The sequence below is a fragment of the Podarcis muralis genome, chromosome 14, assembly GCF_964188315.1.
Source record: "Podarcis muralis chromosome 14, rPodMur119.hap1.1, whole genome shotgun sequence".
Taxonomy (NCBI): Eukaryota; Metazoa; Chordata; class Lepidosauria; order Squamata; family Lacertidae; genus Podarcis; species Podarcis muralis.
In genome coordinates, this window is record NC_135668.1 from 39,582,969 (window position 1) to 39,600,222 (window position 17,254).

Here is a 17,254-nt window from a genome sequence, read left to right on the forward strand (position 1 = left end):
TGGAGGGTTTGATATTTATATTTTTAATTAGGACTACAGTTTTGGGGGCACAGGCAGCTGCTATTTAAAAAAGAAAACTGATTTGTTAAAAGTGATTGTACATTTTAACATGATGTGTACTGTAGTTCTGTGTTTTAATAGATCATATGTTCTATTAATGTTTTATTGTTTTTTAATTATTTCTTCCACACCCGATGTGTTTAGCTGTTTCTATTTTAGCTGTAGGGTCCCTGTCAGGGAAAAGGGCAGATAATAATAATAATAATAATAATAATAATAATAATAATAATAATAATAATAGCAATCCTATACAGTGGTACCTCAGGTTAAGTACTTAATTCATTCCGGAGGTCCGTACTTAACCTGAAACTTTTCTTAACCTGAAGCACCAGTTTAGTTAATGGGGCCTCCTGCTGCCGCCATGCTGCCGGAGCCCGATTTCTGTTCTTATCCTGAAGCAAAGTTCTTAACCTGAAGCACTATTTCTAGGTTAGCGGAGTGTGTAACCTGAAGCGTATGTAACCTGAAGCGTATGTAACCCGAGGTACCACTGTATCCAATTTGCTTTACTTCAAGCTGACATTTATAAAAAGATTTTGCTTTTAACCTTTTATATTATTGTTGCACACCACCCCCATCTCTGAGTGATGTGAGATTCCAGAGGCTCTAGGCAATAACCAAGGCTTTCATTTTTCATTCAGAATGATGCATAGAGGAGACTGTGGTATTTTTATGATATATTGTTTATTTACACATATATGCAACCTGAGCCCATGAAGGAGGGGTTCACAGTATCAACACCCCAAGAAGGCCTTGCTTCTCCCATAGTCACAGCCTCAGATTCAAAACAGAAATCAGGCATTGCCCCCTCTCTCTCCCCATCTTGCTGCTTTTCTTCTACCTAAGATCACTTCACTCTCTCCTCTCAACTTTGGCTTTGTCCTTCTAACTATCCATGAGTTGAGGGAGGGTGCCCCACCTATTTGCCATCTCACACTGATCCACTTAATTTGTTCCCCTTAATGGCCAGTTACTCAGGTGACCACCTTACCAGGAAGTTAACATGGCTTTAACACTCGCTGGATCCAGGGGTTAGAAGGTCCTTAGCCTTCTTCCCCTCCCAACTCATAACATTATAAAACATGTGTGTGATTGGTGTGTGTTTGTGGTCTGTTTGTGTGTGAAAGAGTGGATGTGACCACACCAATCTTTTGGAGGTTTGGCCAACAGTAAATGCAGCTCTTGGGCCAAAAAAAGGTTATCCAGTCTTGTTTTATAGCATTCTCAAGAAAAAATGAAATGATCAGTCTCATGGAGGGGTGCTGAACCACTTCTTTTATCTGAGCTACCCATTCCTTAATCTGTGTTTTTGGTTTTCTGTCAGTTTGAAAAACAACAACCAAAAGGCTTGTTCAGCTTGACATTATGAGGAGAGGGAGAATGGATCCCATAAGATAAGGTCCAAGCAGTATTAAATACTTGCTTGTGCATTTACGTCATGTTTAATGAGGCAATAAAATTGTCCACATATGTTCCTGTTTTCATTTCTCATGTAACTGATACTTGAAATTGAGGCTAGCCATGCTCCCAAAGTTCTAGGCAGACTGGCATAGTTGAGATAACAGAGGATGCATCATTTCCTATAGAGCCTTTCTTAAGATTTTTAGTGGTTGTTTCCCCTAGCCCTGATGTTTCTTGAGGCTAGAATTGGATGGTGTGAATGCAAACTATTTGTAAATCTGTGGGAAATGTGATGTTAAAGAGATTATTTATGTGGCTTATTTTTTTGATGGCGCAGCAGATGTTGGGAAGAAGTAGTGAAGGGCCTTTGAGCAGCATGCTCAAAACAAGCATGCTGCTTGTCAACATTAATCCATAGTTTGTCTTAAGACCAAATGACTGCAGTATGTGGGATTGTCCTTGGTTCTGGTTTGGAAGCTTGTGCAGAAAGCAATGACCAGACTGCTTCCCTGGCCACAGACTGTGACTGTGACAAACCATTGTTATGACATCTGCACTGGCTGCATGTCTGCTACTGAGCCAGGTTCAAGGTCGTATTGATTTACAAAGCCCTGTGCAACGTCAGTCCAGGGTACTCTGGGGATTACCCGAACCCTTATATTCCAGCTCGATCACTGAGATCATCTACAGGAGTGTCGTTGGTCATTCCCTATGTTTGTCAGGCTCATTTAACAACAAAAAGTAACCAAGCCTTTAGTGTCATTGGCCCAGTCCTGTGGAATGCCCAGCCCTGTGGAATTCATCAGGCTCTTCTGTTTCAACCTTTAAATGCCTGCTAAAAACTTTTCTACTTGTCCAGTTTATGCAGGAAATTAAGAATGCATATTTCCTTAAAGTTAGCTTTTTTAATTTTAGCACCTTAATTTTTATATTTTATGATTTTGCATATAATTATTGTAAACTGCTCTGATATTTCCAATGATTAGAGGTATATAAATATTTTAATCAATAAATAAAGCAATATGCTTTGTGAATCAGGTCATTGTGTTTGCTTATCACCATCATTACAGTCCAAATGGGATTGTTTCATGCCAGGCAAATATATTCTCTTTAACAGGAAATAAATTTATCTAACATGCCTTTCATGTTTAAGCTTGCTTTTTTAAAAAAACCAAAAAACCATGAGTGATTAAATTTTACTCAGAGCAGCCCCATTGAAATTAATGAACATAGCTAATTTAGGTCCATTAATTTAAAAGTACAACTTCATTAAATAACACTCCATGTTTACTTGGTAAACATTAGTGTCATGTTTAGTCTTCCAGAAGAAAATCTAGTCACAATTTTAATGATTTTGATATGGTGTCCATACTGTAATCTGGGATCTTATCTGGCAGCTACTGAAATCAACTGAAATACTTCTTATTGACTTGTATAAAAACACTGAAATGTTATCAAATGAATGTTAAATGTATGTTTGATTACAGCCTTCTTCATTTGGTGCAGTGCTTCAAAACATACTTCAAAGGGTCAGTTGTAGTTGTTCATCAGAAGAGACTCTCATTAGATCAGACATTTTTGGGAAGGCTTTCTATGTCACCTTCCTGTTTACCATGTTTACGGTACCATGCCAACATACCATTGTGAAACACTGGTCCGTATGAAATCCTACTCGACTTCTTTTAACAAATTAGTTTTATAATTGCATGAATTTCTTTAAACTGCGAGAGACAGTTGTTCAGCAATTAAATCCACATGTTTGCTTCTCTTGCTACATAGTTCAAAGCTGTAATAAGTGTATAAAAACTTTGAAGCAATTAGTTGTTACAGCAATGATTGCTTTCTTTACAAAACAAAATGCTACAATTTTTGAACTCTTGATACAGCTGGTTTGTAGTGTTCTAGTGATCAGACTAATACAAGAACAGGATATCCTCCTACATCCTTAGTAGACATAAGTACATTTTCTCTGGCTGTTGAGCCATTTTTTTAAAGAGCACATCCACATGTTTATTAAAAGCACCTACCTGTTCCCTTTCTTCCTTCTCCTTATCTTACCCAAGTGGCATATAAATGCTATTGGTTCACATTTATTTGAATGCAGGGATAGACAACACAGTACTCACTGGGTTGGTGGTTCTTGTTATTTTAAGTCACTTTTTTGTTGAAATGGCAGGCACTTTGTTCATCCTTGGAGGGGCTTTTCTGAATGTGTGAGTGGTGGGGTGCTCAATTATATTCTCTGTGTGAGAGAGATACATTTGGGCAGGGGGGGGACAAGGCATGTGTGACTGTGCATAGATGAAGTATATGGGTGCATGTGTGTGAGGGAGGTGCTTGTGTGCATGTGCTTTTTATGTGTGCAGTGTGTTTGTGTGTGTGTACTGTGTGTGCTAGAGTGAGTAGCCACCTTGTATACTTTTCCTAGTGCTGAGGAATGCAACCTTTTATTATTAGATAGCGACTACATAAGTGTGTGTGCCCGAGGGAATCAATATTGTGTGATTTCCACAGTAAGCACCAGCAGGTCATTGACGACCTCCCATGGAAAGCATGAGATTGTCTGACAAGGGAGGGGGACAGCAGCAATAACTGTACTTTTTCTGATTTTGTGTTGTGCCAATGACAGTCAGTATTTTTTCTTATGCTACACTCGCATGGCACCCACAGCACTTCCTCAAAATTCAAAATGTGTCTGCGAGTCCAAAAAGGTTGACAATCCTTTCTACCATCCAAAGGCATTAGAAGAGAGCTTGGTCAGTCCACCTGACAGGAATAGAGGAAATCAACAAGCTTACTTTCTAAGACATGGAAAACTTTCAGTCAGTTGTGTAGGTTGCTACAGTTGAACGAAAAGCAATTCTAAAACAGTTAACACAGGAGGAATGATTAAAAAAATAATGAATTCACTTCTGTTCTATTTGCATTGCAATAATTAGGGCTTGAGGCTGAAATCCTATACACAGTTACACAGGTGTAAGTCCCATTTTACTTAATAAGACTTACTTTTGTGTAGGCATTTATAGGATTGCCCGGTAAGAAATGTTTTTTGTTTTTGTTCGGTGCAGAACACAGAAAAGGGCATTGTTGGTAGACGATGGCATACATACATAATATTGGGAAATGAGCAGATGGATCAATTCTGCAGTTGTGGATAATGTTATTAATGTTATTAGGTCCTGTAATAGTGCTGCCAAAATAGATATGCAGTAAACAAACAAACCCCTGTGTTGCAAAATGTGACTCAGCAATATCGAAAGCAACACGATGGCCAGAAACAATTACAGTATAGAAAACTTTATGGAATAATGCAAAACATCAAAACTATCAAACTGAAGTCTCTGAAAGTCCTTGAATAAGTCACGGTGCCAGACTTTACCCGGCGGAGAGCAAGCTTGTAAAGCTTTGTATAATTAGCAAATGTCCAATTCTGATGTCCAACTCTGAACTCTGCTGAACAGTGTTTCCAGATAGCAACTACTGTTTTGTTCAGTTCTTCATCAGCCAAATAGTTCAACAAACACTCGTAAGTAGAAAGATGTGTAATTTCTTCATTAGCCAATCTTTTTTCGAATTGATACAATATACATGAGAATGAAAAATACTCTGGAACAGTACTCATAATTGTATATTCATGTATATTATATCAATTCGAAAAAAGATTGGTTGAAGAAATTACGCATCGATCTGGCCACCGTGTTGCTTTTGATATTGCTGAAAATAAATATGCAGACAGAGTTGAAATCTGGCTCTGGTCGCTCTGACCATATCCTTGTTGTGTATCCTGTTCTGAATGGTGAGTAGCTGTTTTAGATTGGGAGGCTGTCTTGTCTGTAAGCCAGTACAGAGCTTTGAGAGGGCCAACTTAAAAGAACTGCTCACTCACAACAAGAGGACAAAACTTCATGCATCTGATGGAGTTAGTCTATGAAAGCTTTTGCCCTATTTTGAGCAGCTCATAATCTAAAGCATAAAAACACGTTGAGCTTGCACACTTCTGTTAGCTTTGGTTACAAATTTGGTTACAAAAATGTATTACATTTGGGAAGATGAGCATTAATGATGCAGAAGAATATAGAGCTCTTAAGGAAATCTTCTATTAGTGTTTCAGCTTTTTGCTGTGTTTTATATTCCTCCTACGAGTCCTTAGTTTCTTTGCACAGAAACTAAAGAGTTAAATAAAGTTTATCTGAATAAGCTGACGGTCTCAGGGCTCGCAAACTTGAGTGAACACTTGATTGGCTCATCTACAAATGCCCTTTTTCATGAGAGCAGATTTCTGTGAGTGAAGAGACAAGATTGTTGTTTCCTTGTAATGTTAAAGGTTCTGGGGAAGCCCTTTTGAATGGGTGATCATTTTTGGAAATTACACCATCTTGGTATTTTCTTGGATTGTGATGAATCTACCTCCATTTGAAGTTCTTTGGGTTCGATTATTTTTGCCCTCCACACTTTTTTGCCTCACAGATTTTGCATGCTCTGAGAGTTTAGCATCACCCATGTAAGTAATTGACTCCTCTTTTACTTTTTCACAGGAAAAATATTAAGTTTTTCATTTCATTTTATTGAAAGTGTGTTTTAATGTTCTTGCTTAAAGTATGTTTTTCATACAGAAACTAATTGCATTGGGGAAAGCTTAAGACTTGCTGAAATATTGACACTCTTCTTACAATAAGCAGACAGAGTTTCTGCTAAATACCAGCTTTTCCACTAACGTAGGGATAACTCCATTTGCCAATGTGCAGGATGCTTTAGCAAATTATCCTGTTGGTGTTATTTCAGTGAATTTTCTTGTTTTGAAAAGATAAATTGAAAACTGGAGGGAGGCACCTTTATAAAAAGGGCCTTATTCCTTAAAATATTATTAGAACATGTAAGAAAAACTTGTCCATGCACTGAAAAACCACCTTATTCAAAATAATTCACAATTGGCTCTAAATAGGAAAGTTATCTTTTATTGTAACTTGGTCAACAAAGTCTTAATTCTATCTGCACATTACAGTGTCAATTGCAGTACAAAAGTTCCATCAAACTGACTAGTGACACTCTTTTAGAATAGGAAGGTCCCCCCTATTCCTTTAACAATGCTTTGAGGTCATTTATGCATTGATATATTATGAGATATTATTAATTTTAGATACCCTTGCCCTAATCCAGACTGATTATACACATGGGAGCTCAAGTGAGCATGCTGGGATTTTGCATAATCATGCATTTCCCTGTTCACTGCATTGTGGGCCATGCTCAGTGTGTGTGTGTGTGTGTGTGTGTGTGTGTGTGTGTGTGTGTGTATTCCCATTGTGTGGCCCCCACATTGTAGTGGTTGAAGCAATCATGTGTGCATTGGATTTTTTTTTTTCTCTTTTGGGATGGAAACAGATAATAACTTTATTGAATTAATTTATTTATGGAAGATCAAGCATATTTTTAAGTGGAATTTATTTTGTGTACCAGTTCTGCATAGATTTTTTAATTTTTTTAAAATTTAGGTTTGCAACCCAGTCATAGGTTGCATGAATCTGTATTTTTTCATCTGTTTTTAAATCTTATATTAAAGAGTTAGCCCTGGACAGTTGGTCAGAGCTGAAATATTTCCAGATAATCCCTTACATAGTACAATTTACCGGTCTTAATATACAGCATGCAAGTTAACCATATACAGTATGTGTTATAATTGTGGGAACTATTGATGCTGCTAACCCATATCTAAAGCCAGTGTAATGACAGATGGCTGACGATGCACCAGTTTTTGTTCAATGGTGACATGGTTTCTAGTATTGAAAGTGAGTTTAATCACATTTTCTAACATTCTTATTCTCTGAAAAACTCAAATTGTTTTCTTGTTACAATTGAAAGCAACATTTTGAGTTTGACTTTCACAATGAAAGGCTTCCGCTCCGAAGTTGAAATTCATCATATCTATTTCTAACTGAAAGTAGGATCTTGTAATGGAAAATATTACCCTGAATTGTAGCCAGCAGTGGCTGATAAATCTCAGGATACACCATCTTTTTAATCCAGTAATTAGTACTTTTAATGCTTTTTTATTCTGTGAAGATTTTTTGAATAGGACATTAGATGAGCACCTCTTAGGATACTTTAGTGTTGAAAGCCCACAAGGTGAAACTGCTGCATCTCTCATCATGGGAGCTGAGGCACTTCCACTCCAGTGCCTTGTGGGCTGGGACTATGCAGCTTCTTTGCACGACTCAGCTGGTGGGGGGCAGAGGATCTTCTGCTCCCCCTGCTGAGTGAGCCCTGATGTCCCTGCCGCTCACACACAAGCATCAGGGACCTCAGAGCTTCTTTGCATGGCTCAGCTGGGGGGGGGGGCAGGAAGGCTCCCCCCCAGCTGAGCGAGCCCCATGCTTTTCCAGCTCATATGTGACATATCAGGGCTTGCTCCTCTGGGGGGCAAGAGCAGTATAAGCAAGCCGAGGGAGGAACAAGCTGTATCGGCCTGGTGATACAGCTTGCTCCTCCCTCTGTGGTATGAGGGGCAGATTGATGACAGCTTCACCTGGCAGCATAATGCAGGTGAAACTGCCACTGCTTCTGAGTCCCTCTGCTATCAGTGGCCCAATGTTGAAAGTGGTGCTGGTAGCAGAGGGACTCAAGAGCGGCATCAGTTTCACCCACAATATACCGCTATCACACTCTGCCCCTCATATTGATCCTGGGTGATGGATCAATGCAATCCAGTGTTAGGCTAAGGTATCTCCTCAGAAGCTCCAGATGGCATAAAACTGTAAAGCCACCATACAGCTAACATGTAAATACTGAATCAAACTATGGCCTCCTACTGCCAAACTACTCAAAGCTAAGCCATGGAGTCTGGTCTTGCTGCAGACAAACCACAACCTGTAGCTACAGTTTGTTCTTGGCTTACCACTTGTGGTTTGTTTGGGGAAACAAACCATGAGGCCAGGTTTGGACGTAATGCTAACCCATGGCTTAACTCTGAGTAGCACAGCAACAGCAGGACCAAAAAAGGAGTGAAGTGGCTACAGTTTTTGTTCTGAGTATCCACACACTTTTTCATTCACACTTAGTCATGGTTTGGCTTGGGGAACTAGACCTTTGTCTCATAGCCCCACCCAGCTATTTTCTAGGAAAGGATGTGGACACTGAGACATATGTATAGAGCAGCAAATCTTTTTCACCCACCCTTGCATCAACCCCAAGGCTTTCTAATACATTCAAGTAACACATATTTTAAATAACTTATCATGTTATGTTAGAGAGGTTAAATCAAGAAATGCTAATTTGGACAATTTGGATTTCATAGTGTGTTCTGGTATCCTAAATGTATCTGTTATAAAATGTTTGTGGGAATGGTTACACAGCAGAGTAATTGCTTCTCTCTTCTCAGATAGAAATAGCTGGCTAGAACAGCCTTTGAAGCAATTCATTGCTCATTTCTACAGAGTGCACATTAAATCTAACTGTTCATTAATGGTCTTCAGGGAAGCACTATAGTGGGTCATTAGATGACTTTAAGTTGGGGAAAAAATGGCATAATTGGAGTAATATCAAAGCATATGCTTGTACCAAAGCTTTCTGTGTCCTGAAAAATTAGCTAGCCTACCATGTTGCTGGAGGGGCTCTGCATAACTCAAAATTGTTTATACTCTTGCTTTGTTAAGAGCTTCAGCAATGTAATATTTCCCATATTCTGTCTTGAAAGAAAAGGGCATTGAGACTGAGGGAAAGCGGGTGGTAATGAGTTATTTCCTTATCAAAGTTTTATGAATATACGTACTTATCTTTTTGATATATATTTTTGTCAGCAAAAGCAGATAAAGTATTTAAAATAACTACTATATGCATAATGTTCTCTGAGTCTCTCAAATATGTGAGCCAAGAAGATCCTTCTTTTTCTCTTTCTTTTCTTTATGAATTTGTAAAAATAATACTCTGGTGTAATTGTGTAAGAATATATTGACCCTGCCAAATTTGATATACGTCCTTGGGGAATTGTTTGTTTTCACTGCAATTGCCAGGAAGCCCTTTTTTGGCTGGCCCTCACTTCTCAACAGTATGGCTTATTTTTTTCTCATGCTTAATAAATAATAGTTGTACTGAAGTGGTGGGAAAACTAAGTTGATTTATGGAGTTGTTAGTGTTTTTGAACAGTAAAAAGATCACCATGAAAGAAGATTTATTATAACATAAAGATTGATCTCACTTCATTTGGATAGAACGGTGAGATCATTTCAAACCATATACTTGACAAACATTATCCTTTCCCATCAATTGGACTACATGTTACTGAAGGGGAAAATGATTCAAGTTAGGAATAAGGCATTTAAAAAACACAGGAAGAAAGAGGAAATTTAGCAAGCTGCATAGAAAGCAACAGAAAGAATTAAATTCTACATAGCCTAACCATCTAGGAGGATACATTTTCATAGGGAACAATTTTCAGCTTGAACCATGGGGGAACCAGGGGAGAGGCTGACAGTAGAATTGGATACTCCAATCAAACATGACCATGTGGAACTGGATACAGCTCAAGTGGCAGAGTTGGGCCATTGGTACCTTTTAAAAATCCAGGAAGGTGCAAGTAAAAGCCTTCAAAGTCCATTATCAGGACAATACCTCTATGAGGCCAACTGAAACATCACAGCATAGTGTACAAGCATTCAAGTTCTCTGGAACTCTTGATCAGGCCAGATGAAAGACAGAACACTGGTTGGGCTAATGTTGAAGCCATGCTGCCTCTCTCTTTAGTCACAGTCTTTAGATTGATTGGGGAGGACATAGCAGACATTCAAATGAGGCTGTTGAGGTGCTATGTAGGTATCAGGTTGCACCTTGGACATCTGGTAGCAACAAGCATAGCAGTGGATGTACTTGTATAAAATTCATCAATTTCATCATTTTTTGCAATATGCCCATTGGGTATTTTATTCAATTTAAAATCTTTCTTAATTGACCAGTTGATGGACTGCAACCTTGTTGAGAAATTATTTTGTTGAGTATTATGAGTAATTAGTGCAGGAAAAAAATCCATTATATTAGGTATTTTACTTCAATGCAGTCCCCCCCTCCCAAAAAAAGTAGAGGCTTTACGTATTTAACCACCCAAAATGTGTTTTCTGCTAATTTTTTATTCCCTGCCGTAAATGATAGTTCCTTTGGTTTCTGCTGAATGCCTTCATTTTAAAGCATTCTAGCCCACCATTTTGGATGTTTCTTTGGTGCATTATATTATGAAAATATAATCTTCAGTTTGCCTTTACAACAGATTCTTGCTGGCAATAAGTGTGGGCCATAGCAACAGTGGTAAGCTACTCCCTCAGTGAGGAACCTGCTGTTTTTCTTTTTAATGAGATTCTGCTTCCATAGTGCTACTGTTTTTTGTTTTTCTAAATGCTACTTTCAGATTGATTATATAGAGGGATTCAATGTAGTGCTATGCCAATCATTATTTCAGGGCAAGTGTTTCAACTTGCCAGATGGAACAATTCCCCCCTCTCCTCCCATGCACTGATTTGAGGGTTCTCCAGACCCCCAAGTCAGTTTGGGGGAAATGGGAAAGAGAGGGGGTGGAACTTTGTTGAGCAAGCAGAAGTCATCTTGTGGGCATCTGCTGACAGGACTAATTAGTTTATTTTGATTATGTATTTCATAAAAATATTTACTGATTGGTTTTTTTTAAAAAAAGCACCTCAAAGGTTAAAAACAGTAAATGTGTTAAAAACATAGTTAAAAACTATGAAAAATGTACATCTGTAATTTGAGACATTTGAAAAGTTAAAATGACAATAGACTAAAAACAGATTAAGACCTGCATCTTAGTGTTTTTGTGACAATTGAATATGTTTGGGGGTTAACCTGATAGTCCAGTCTAGTTGAGTGAGAAGCATTAGGAGGATTTGGTACGTTGAATGTATTGTTCAATGTAGTTAAACTAGATTGCTTTAGTTGAATAACTTGCAGGGTTTTGTTGAAGCCTGTAAGGTGAATTTGGTAACCAGAGCAGCATAGGGGCAACAAAATTAGCTGACATTTGAGTAGAAGTAATTTCCTTTTGCCACAAAAATTGTCTCTGGTTGCTCCAAAGGATTCCAGGGGACCATTAAGGAAAACTGTTTTCTCCTGTGGGGTGGTTGACATTGAAGAGCTGCTTTCAGTTACTAATTGAAAAGATAAAAAAGACTGCTTGCAGATCAAAAAGCTTGTGGGGGAAGAGGAGGTGTTCTGGAGTGATGTAATGAGGGTAACGTGCTGCTGCACAAAGAAAGCAATTGAAGTTTGCTACCTTAGAAATGCTACATGGAATAAAATGAGAAGAGAGCCATGGCACTGTATGCTCATTGTAGAGCGAGAATAGCAACATTTGTATTGCTTTCATGTTTCACTTTATGCTAGTGAGATGGCCCTCAAGTGTAGAAACACAGCCATAAAGATTTGATATAGGAGAGTGGGCAGGTGAGTGCCAACCCCAACTTTCCTTCTCTGATTTCAGCTGGTTTTGCCTTGTCTTATCCTTTATTTCTGGTTCCTGCAGCTTTCCTGCAGTTGTCCTTTTTTTGCACACCCCCCCCCCCAAATTCTAACACCATTCTTAGCTCCTCCACCACCAACCATTGGTCCTACCTCAGCTTTCCTTTCCTTACCATGCACTTCTTCCATACCTAAGTTATCTGCTCTTCTTCACTTCAGTCTTGCTCAGCTTTAACCAGTCCTTATAGATATATGGAAATGTTGCATAGACGTAGGTGAGTCCGGTCACAATGAGCAGATTTGCTTACTTTCTTCTTATTGGATGTGTCCTTCCTACCCTAAGTCTGGCACTGTCACTCATTTGTGTGTCCAATTCTGCAGCAGTTCTATCTTTTGTTCAACTTTGTATGACTGCAATGCAATAAAGCCTAAACAAGGCCCCTGCTTTATGACCTAGTGCCTTATTGAGCTCTTCACAGATGCCTTCTTTCTTTGCACTCCAGAAATACATGTGTAGATGCTGTTAGTGAGGAAGCTTATCAGTTGTTATTCTTGGATGTCTGTGAGAAAAGTGATTGGATCGGGGTATTGGCTGGTGATGTGACAGAAGCACTGAAGGTTTCCTTCTCAGGTTGCTTTGAAGTGTGTTTCCTGCATCTTGGATTCACTTCCAGACAATAATGTCACATACTCCCCAAACATCTTTCTCTCTTTACCAATACTGTAGTACCTCTTTAGCCCAGGCTGCCAAAGTGATTTGGGGGAAAAGGCATAAGGTTATCCTGCCTGTGGACATGCAGAATGCTGTTAAATTCAGTTTCTTGAAATGAACACATGTACACAATTCTAGTTGCTTCACCACCACCACCCTCCTTTTACTTCTGATGCTACAGATAACTCCCTGATGATTGTTTTGCATCATGTTCTTAAACACCATAAAATGCTTCTACAGGCTATGGCTGTAGCGGGAGAAAGAAAGAGAGAGAGAGAGAGAGAGAGAGAGAGAGAGAGAGAGAGCACAACATCAATATGTCATCTTAGGTATCGCCAAATGCTGCTCCTTCCAACTGCTGATATTTATTTTTAACTGCTTGACTCAGTGTTTGTCAGATGATTCTGGCCATCAAACTGCATATTGAATGCAAAGTACAGAGAAAGCGAGGGTGGCTGAAAAAGGGGAGGGATGAGGGGTGGTTGTCTGGGGAAGGAGGTGGGACTTGGAAGCTCTCCACATAGGCTCACAGTCTTCTTATCTCAGAGAGAGTTATGCGCTCCTAGCAGTTTGAGTGTACTTTCAGGTCAAGCTGAGAAGTAAAGGGTAATGGCTGCTTTCAAATGCTTTAAAGACATAATTGCTCAATTATTGCTACATTGAGCAAAAGGAGCAGCATACTGCTGGTTTGTAAATTGGTCTCTTTCCTGTGCTGGATGTTGCCTTTCTAAAGGAGTCCCATCATGATCGATAGCTCTAAGAAGCAGCAACAGGGTTTCCCAGAGATTTTGCCTGTTGGGGATATTGAATCATTGAAAGAAAAGGAATGTCTTGACACGAACAACCAGAAAAGTCTTAAGGAAGGTCAGTTTCATGGCTTGGGAGATAAATGGGAAGGCAAATATGTAATTGGGTCTGGCTTAATTTTGAAGGGTTAGAGTTATAAGTGTGTGTGTGTGTGTGTGTGTGTGTGTGTGTGTAAAGATTGCAAAGCAATGCTCTGAAATCTTTGGTTTGTTACTTAGCTGTTTAGCAGTGCTGGTTCTTGAAGAGAAAGTATTGTAATCTTCCAATGATAGATTGGAGGTAAATGCTCTTTTCAGGATCACTTTGGTTCACAAAACCTGCTGTTTCACAATTTGAAGTCAAATAGAGACAACAGAATCAGAAATATCTTCTTAGGAATCTCATTCACAGTCATTTCTGACTTCCTCCTGCTGCTAAGTACAAGTCTGCTTTGCCATGTTTTTATATCTAGCAGCTTCATATTGTGTCTCTTGTTAAATGGCCAACAGTGCAATAAAATAAAGGAAAGCCCCTTATTCCCCCCCCCCCCCAAGTCTAGGGAAGTTGGGAGAGTTATAAACACTCCATTATGGCATCTCTACTAGCAAATTGTAAAGAGACACAGCAGGATGTATCCAATGTATTGTTCTAGTTGTAGCAGAAATGTATCTATTCTCTGAATCAACAATTGTGGCATTTTTATATTGTGAGGCAAACAGCAGTATAGGCAATTGTGGTTTTATTTTATTCCTCAAGCATGAGTCCCTGATTTTTTAGACATTATGCCCCTCCCCCCAAGCAATATTCCTGCTTCCCTGATGAATCTCTCTGTTTTCCTTTTTGGAGTCTTATACCTAATTGCTTTGGAGTATCTGGTAGTGAGCCAGAGAACACTGTTTGTTTCCTTTGATACAGAACTGGCACTTCCTTCAAACCAGAGATTGTTTTTCCTTTTTGACGGAAAGTGGATAAATGCAAGGAACAAAAGTACATTGGGAAATTGAGGAAAAGACCATTTCATTGCAGTTCATGTTAGAGACCAGTTTCTTTTAAGAGGAAAATGTTACAGTTCCATCCCTTCTAATATTGAATGTCAGTTTATGCTTTTAATTGTCACCTTCTTGAAAGAGTGACCACTTTTCTTGCATAAATGGAAAGCAGGATGTCAGGAATATAAATAACTGTAGCTAAGAGCAAAACGGTAGTTCTGTATCTTACCACAAAACAAAACCACTAATAAAAATAGTGAACAACAACAACAACAAAAAGACATGCACTGCCATTTTTGACTGTAAGTAGAATTTTATTCTTATTCTACTGTAAATTCTCCCCCTACCACCACACATGAGAAGTTATAGCTCCTCCTAATGCCGAGAGTTAAAATGTTTTGTGTTAACTGGTTCTACACAGGTAAAACCACAGCTCCTCCTGCAACTGTGACTGCTGGGATAAATGCAACAATGATCAAAACAGCTGCCCGTGGTCTTTATGTACAGCTTGGGCATCCTTCCCCATGCTGGTGTAATGCCATGATTGCTCACATGCAGGGGGCTTTGTATAAACCAGATGTCAGGGTGTAGAAGTCAGCATTTGTTTTCATCTTTCAAATGCTATTCATGTCTATATCATTTTAAGGCATGCCCTTGAACCTTATCACATTTGTATCCCACTTTTCCTCCAAGGAGCTCAGGTGGTGTATATGTATATTTTGTCCTCACAGCAATCCTGCATGGTAGGTTAAACTGAGAGATAGTGATTGATGCAAACTCACCCAGTGAGCGTCATGACCAAGCAAACTCAGCTTAGAACCATCTATTGGTAAAGAACATGGTGGACCAATTTTTGACAGTCAGGTCAAGCAGGAATATCTTCATTTGATTAGTGCTTTAGTGTCTGTAGTGGCATTCTGTCTTCAGGGAACAAATTCAAAGTGTTGATTTTTGTCTCTGTGTGTAGAGCCCAAAAATATATAGGGGTTGGGCCCCATATACTTAAGCCAGACTAATCTCATACTACCACCATTCTCATAATATCCAGTCCCTTTCTACATATGGAGTTTCCATCCCTTTAAAATGTACCCTGAACTTCAACACCATTCAGAAGACCTTTCTGTTAGACCCAACTTTTAGCATGTGGGTTTATTTTGATTTACTTGGATATCTTATACATATTGGTTTGTTTATTTTAAAAATGTTTATATACCACTATATCAAAAAACATATTAAAATGGTTCATAATGATAATATCTATGCATTTAAAACCAAGGATAATGAACTATTACAGAAAGATGTTTTTCAACTTTTGCATTGTAGTTAACCTTGAGCCTTAAAAATCAGGTGGGTTAGAAATCTAAATTAATCGTGTTACAGACTAGTTTAGTGCAGCTTTTAGTATCAGTGCATCCAAAAAGATCCTGAGGACTAGTACAGGGTTATTGAGAATGGTATGACAAGATGAAAATACCACCACCATACTGGAGTAAACAGAACGATAAGGTGTACATAGCAGCTAGCATATTCTTATATATCCCTAATGTGTGTTTTCTAAACTTACTGTTCCTGCAGAGGAAGGATATCCATGCATGTTGTCCCCTCCCACTTGCTCCACTGGGCAGGAAAACGTAAATGAAAAGAGGTCATCTAAGCTGTCAGAGCAACTTTTCCCCAGTTCACATCCTGCCCAGCTCCACACCAGGTTGCTTTTGGGATGGCTCCAAGTCTGTCTTGGACCATGGGATCTTTCCCCTTGGCTGGCAGCCCATTACCTTCCAGCCTTAGGACCGCAGTTATTTTAATCATCATCATCAACAACAAAAAGGGAGATCAGGAAATTTGGGGTCAGATAGCAGAGGGGGTGGATAGGATGAGTTCTCCAGCCATCTCTGATGACTCCTCTGAGGACTCTGAGATGTCCTAGGTTGCCTGCGTTTCTTGAGGAGTGGTTTTACCCACTGCCTCCTTTAAGCAGGCAGAGACCACCCTTTCTCACAGAGAGGCATTAATCACCTCCCTAGCCCAGCCAGCTCTCTCTTCCTTGGTAGTTTTTTTATCAACCATGAGGGACAAGGATCCAGAGTGCAAGGCATCATCCTGACCAATCCGAGCACCTTGTCCACACAGTAAATTAGCCTTACTATCTAAAACTCATCCAGCACAAAAGGACTAGTGCTCTGGACACCCCTTCCATCGTTTTATCTCCCCCCCTCCTGCTTTTATCTTACAAACTGTAATTAGTGGCATTTAGCAAACATACAGATAATAACTATCAATATTAATTTACCCCTCAAACTCTGCTGCCAGGATCTTTAACAAACCATTTAAAATTGTTTCCAGTAAAGGGGTTCGGTTGCACTTTTTAAAATCACGGTATTAAAAAAGGTCTGTGCTTTATACCAGTCATGGTTCTGTTACTCGTTTTTATTGAGTTACCATATAGAAATTCTAAATTACTGGGCTTCTCCCCCCTCCCTCTTTCAAAATTGGAGTAGAATGATAACTCATTAAAATGGTGAGCTGGCATCTTCTATCACCCTTCATCTTGAAATCTTTCTTGATGGGGCAGAAAAGGATTTTACAAAGAGCATCCATTAATGCACAAGCCCATGAAGATTTTGACAATAAAAAAATGCAGAAAGTAGAATCCTCTTAGTATCAGATGTCTTAGGTTAATCCATAAAGATGTTAACCCTTTGGAGTGACTTACAGAGGTGAAGCCTATATTGGTCCAAGCACAATCATTTTGATTTATTTTATTTATCTATCCACTGTTTTCATAAATTTCAGTCTTTCTTTGCAAATTAACAACAACTTTAAAAAACCCATTGGCTCTTTGCTATTTCATGTT

General features: G+C 39.0%; 2 protein-coding genes across 5 annotated transcripts in view; one reads left to right on the forward strand and one right to left on the reverse strand.

Moving 5' to 3' along the window:
- LOC114584321 (nucleoside diphosphate kinase 3) overlaps positions 1–17,254 on the reverse strand; it is a 261,547-nt gene that overhangs the window by 77,238 nt on the left and 167,055 nt on the right. The gene's annotated exons all lie outside the window — the stretch shown is intronic.
- Positions 1–17,254, forward strand: part of MRTFB (myocardin related transcription factor B) — a 97,118-nt gene that overhangs the window by 35,156 nt on the left and 44,708 nt on the right. Inside the window, exon 1 of one of the 4 annotated variants that reach the window (XM_028706079.2) lies at positions 13,174–13,489. The exons of the other annotated variants lie outside the window; for them this stretch is intronic. Coding sequence (XP_028561912.2) covers positions 13,369–13,489 — 121 coding nt within the window. The 5' untranslated portion in view covers positions 13,174–13,368. Of the gene's footprint in view, positions 1–13,173; positions 13,490–17,254 lie in introns of those variants that run through there. 4 annotated transcript variants of the gene reach the window in all.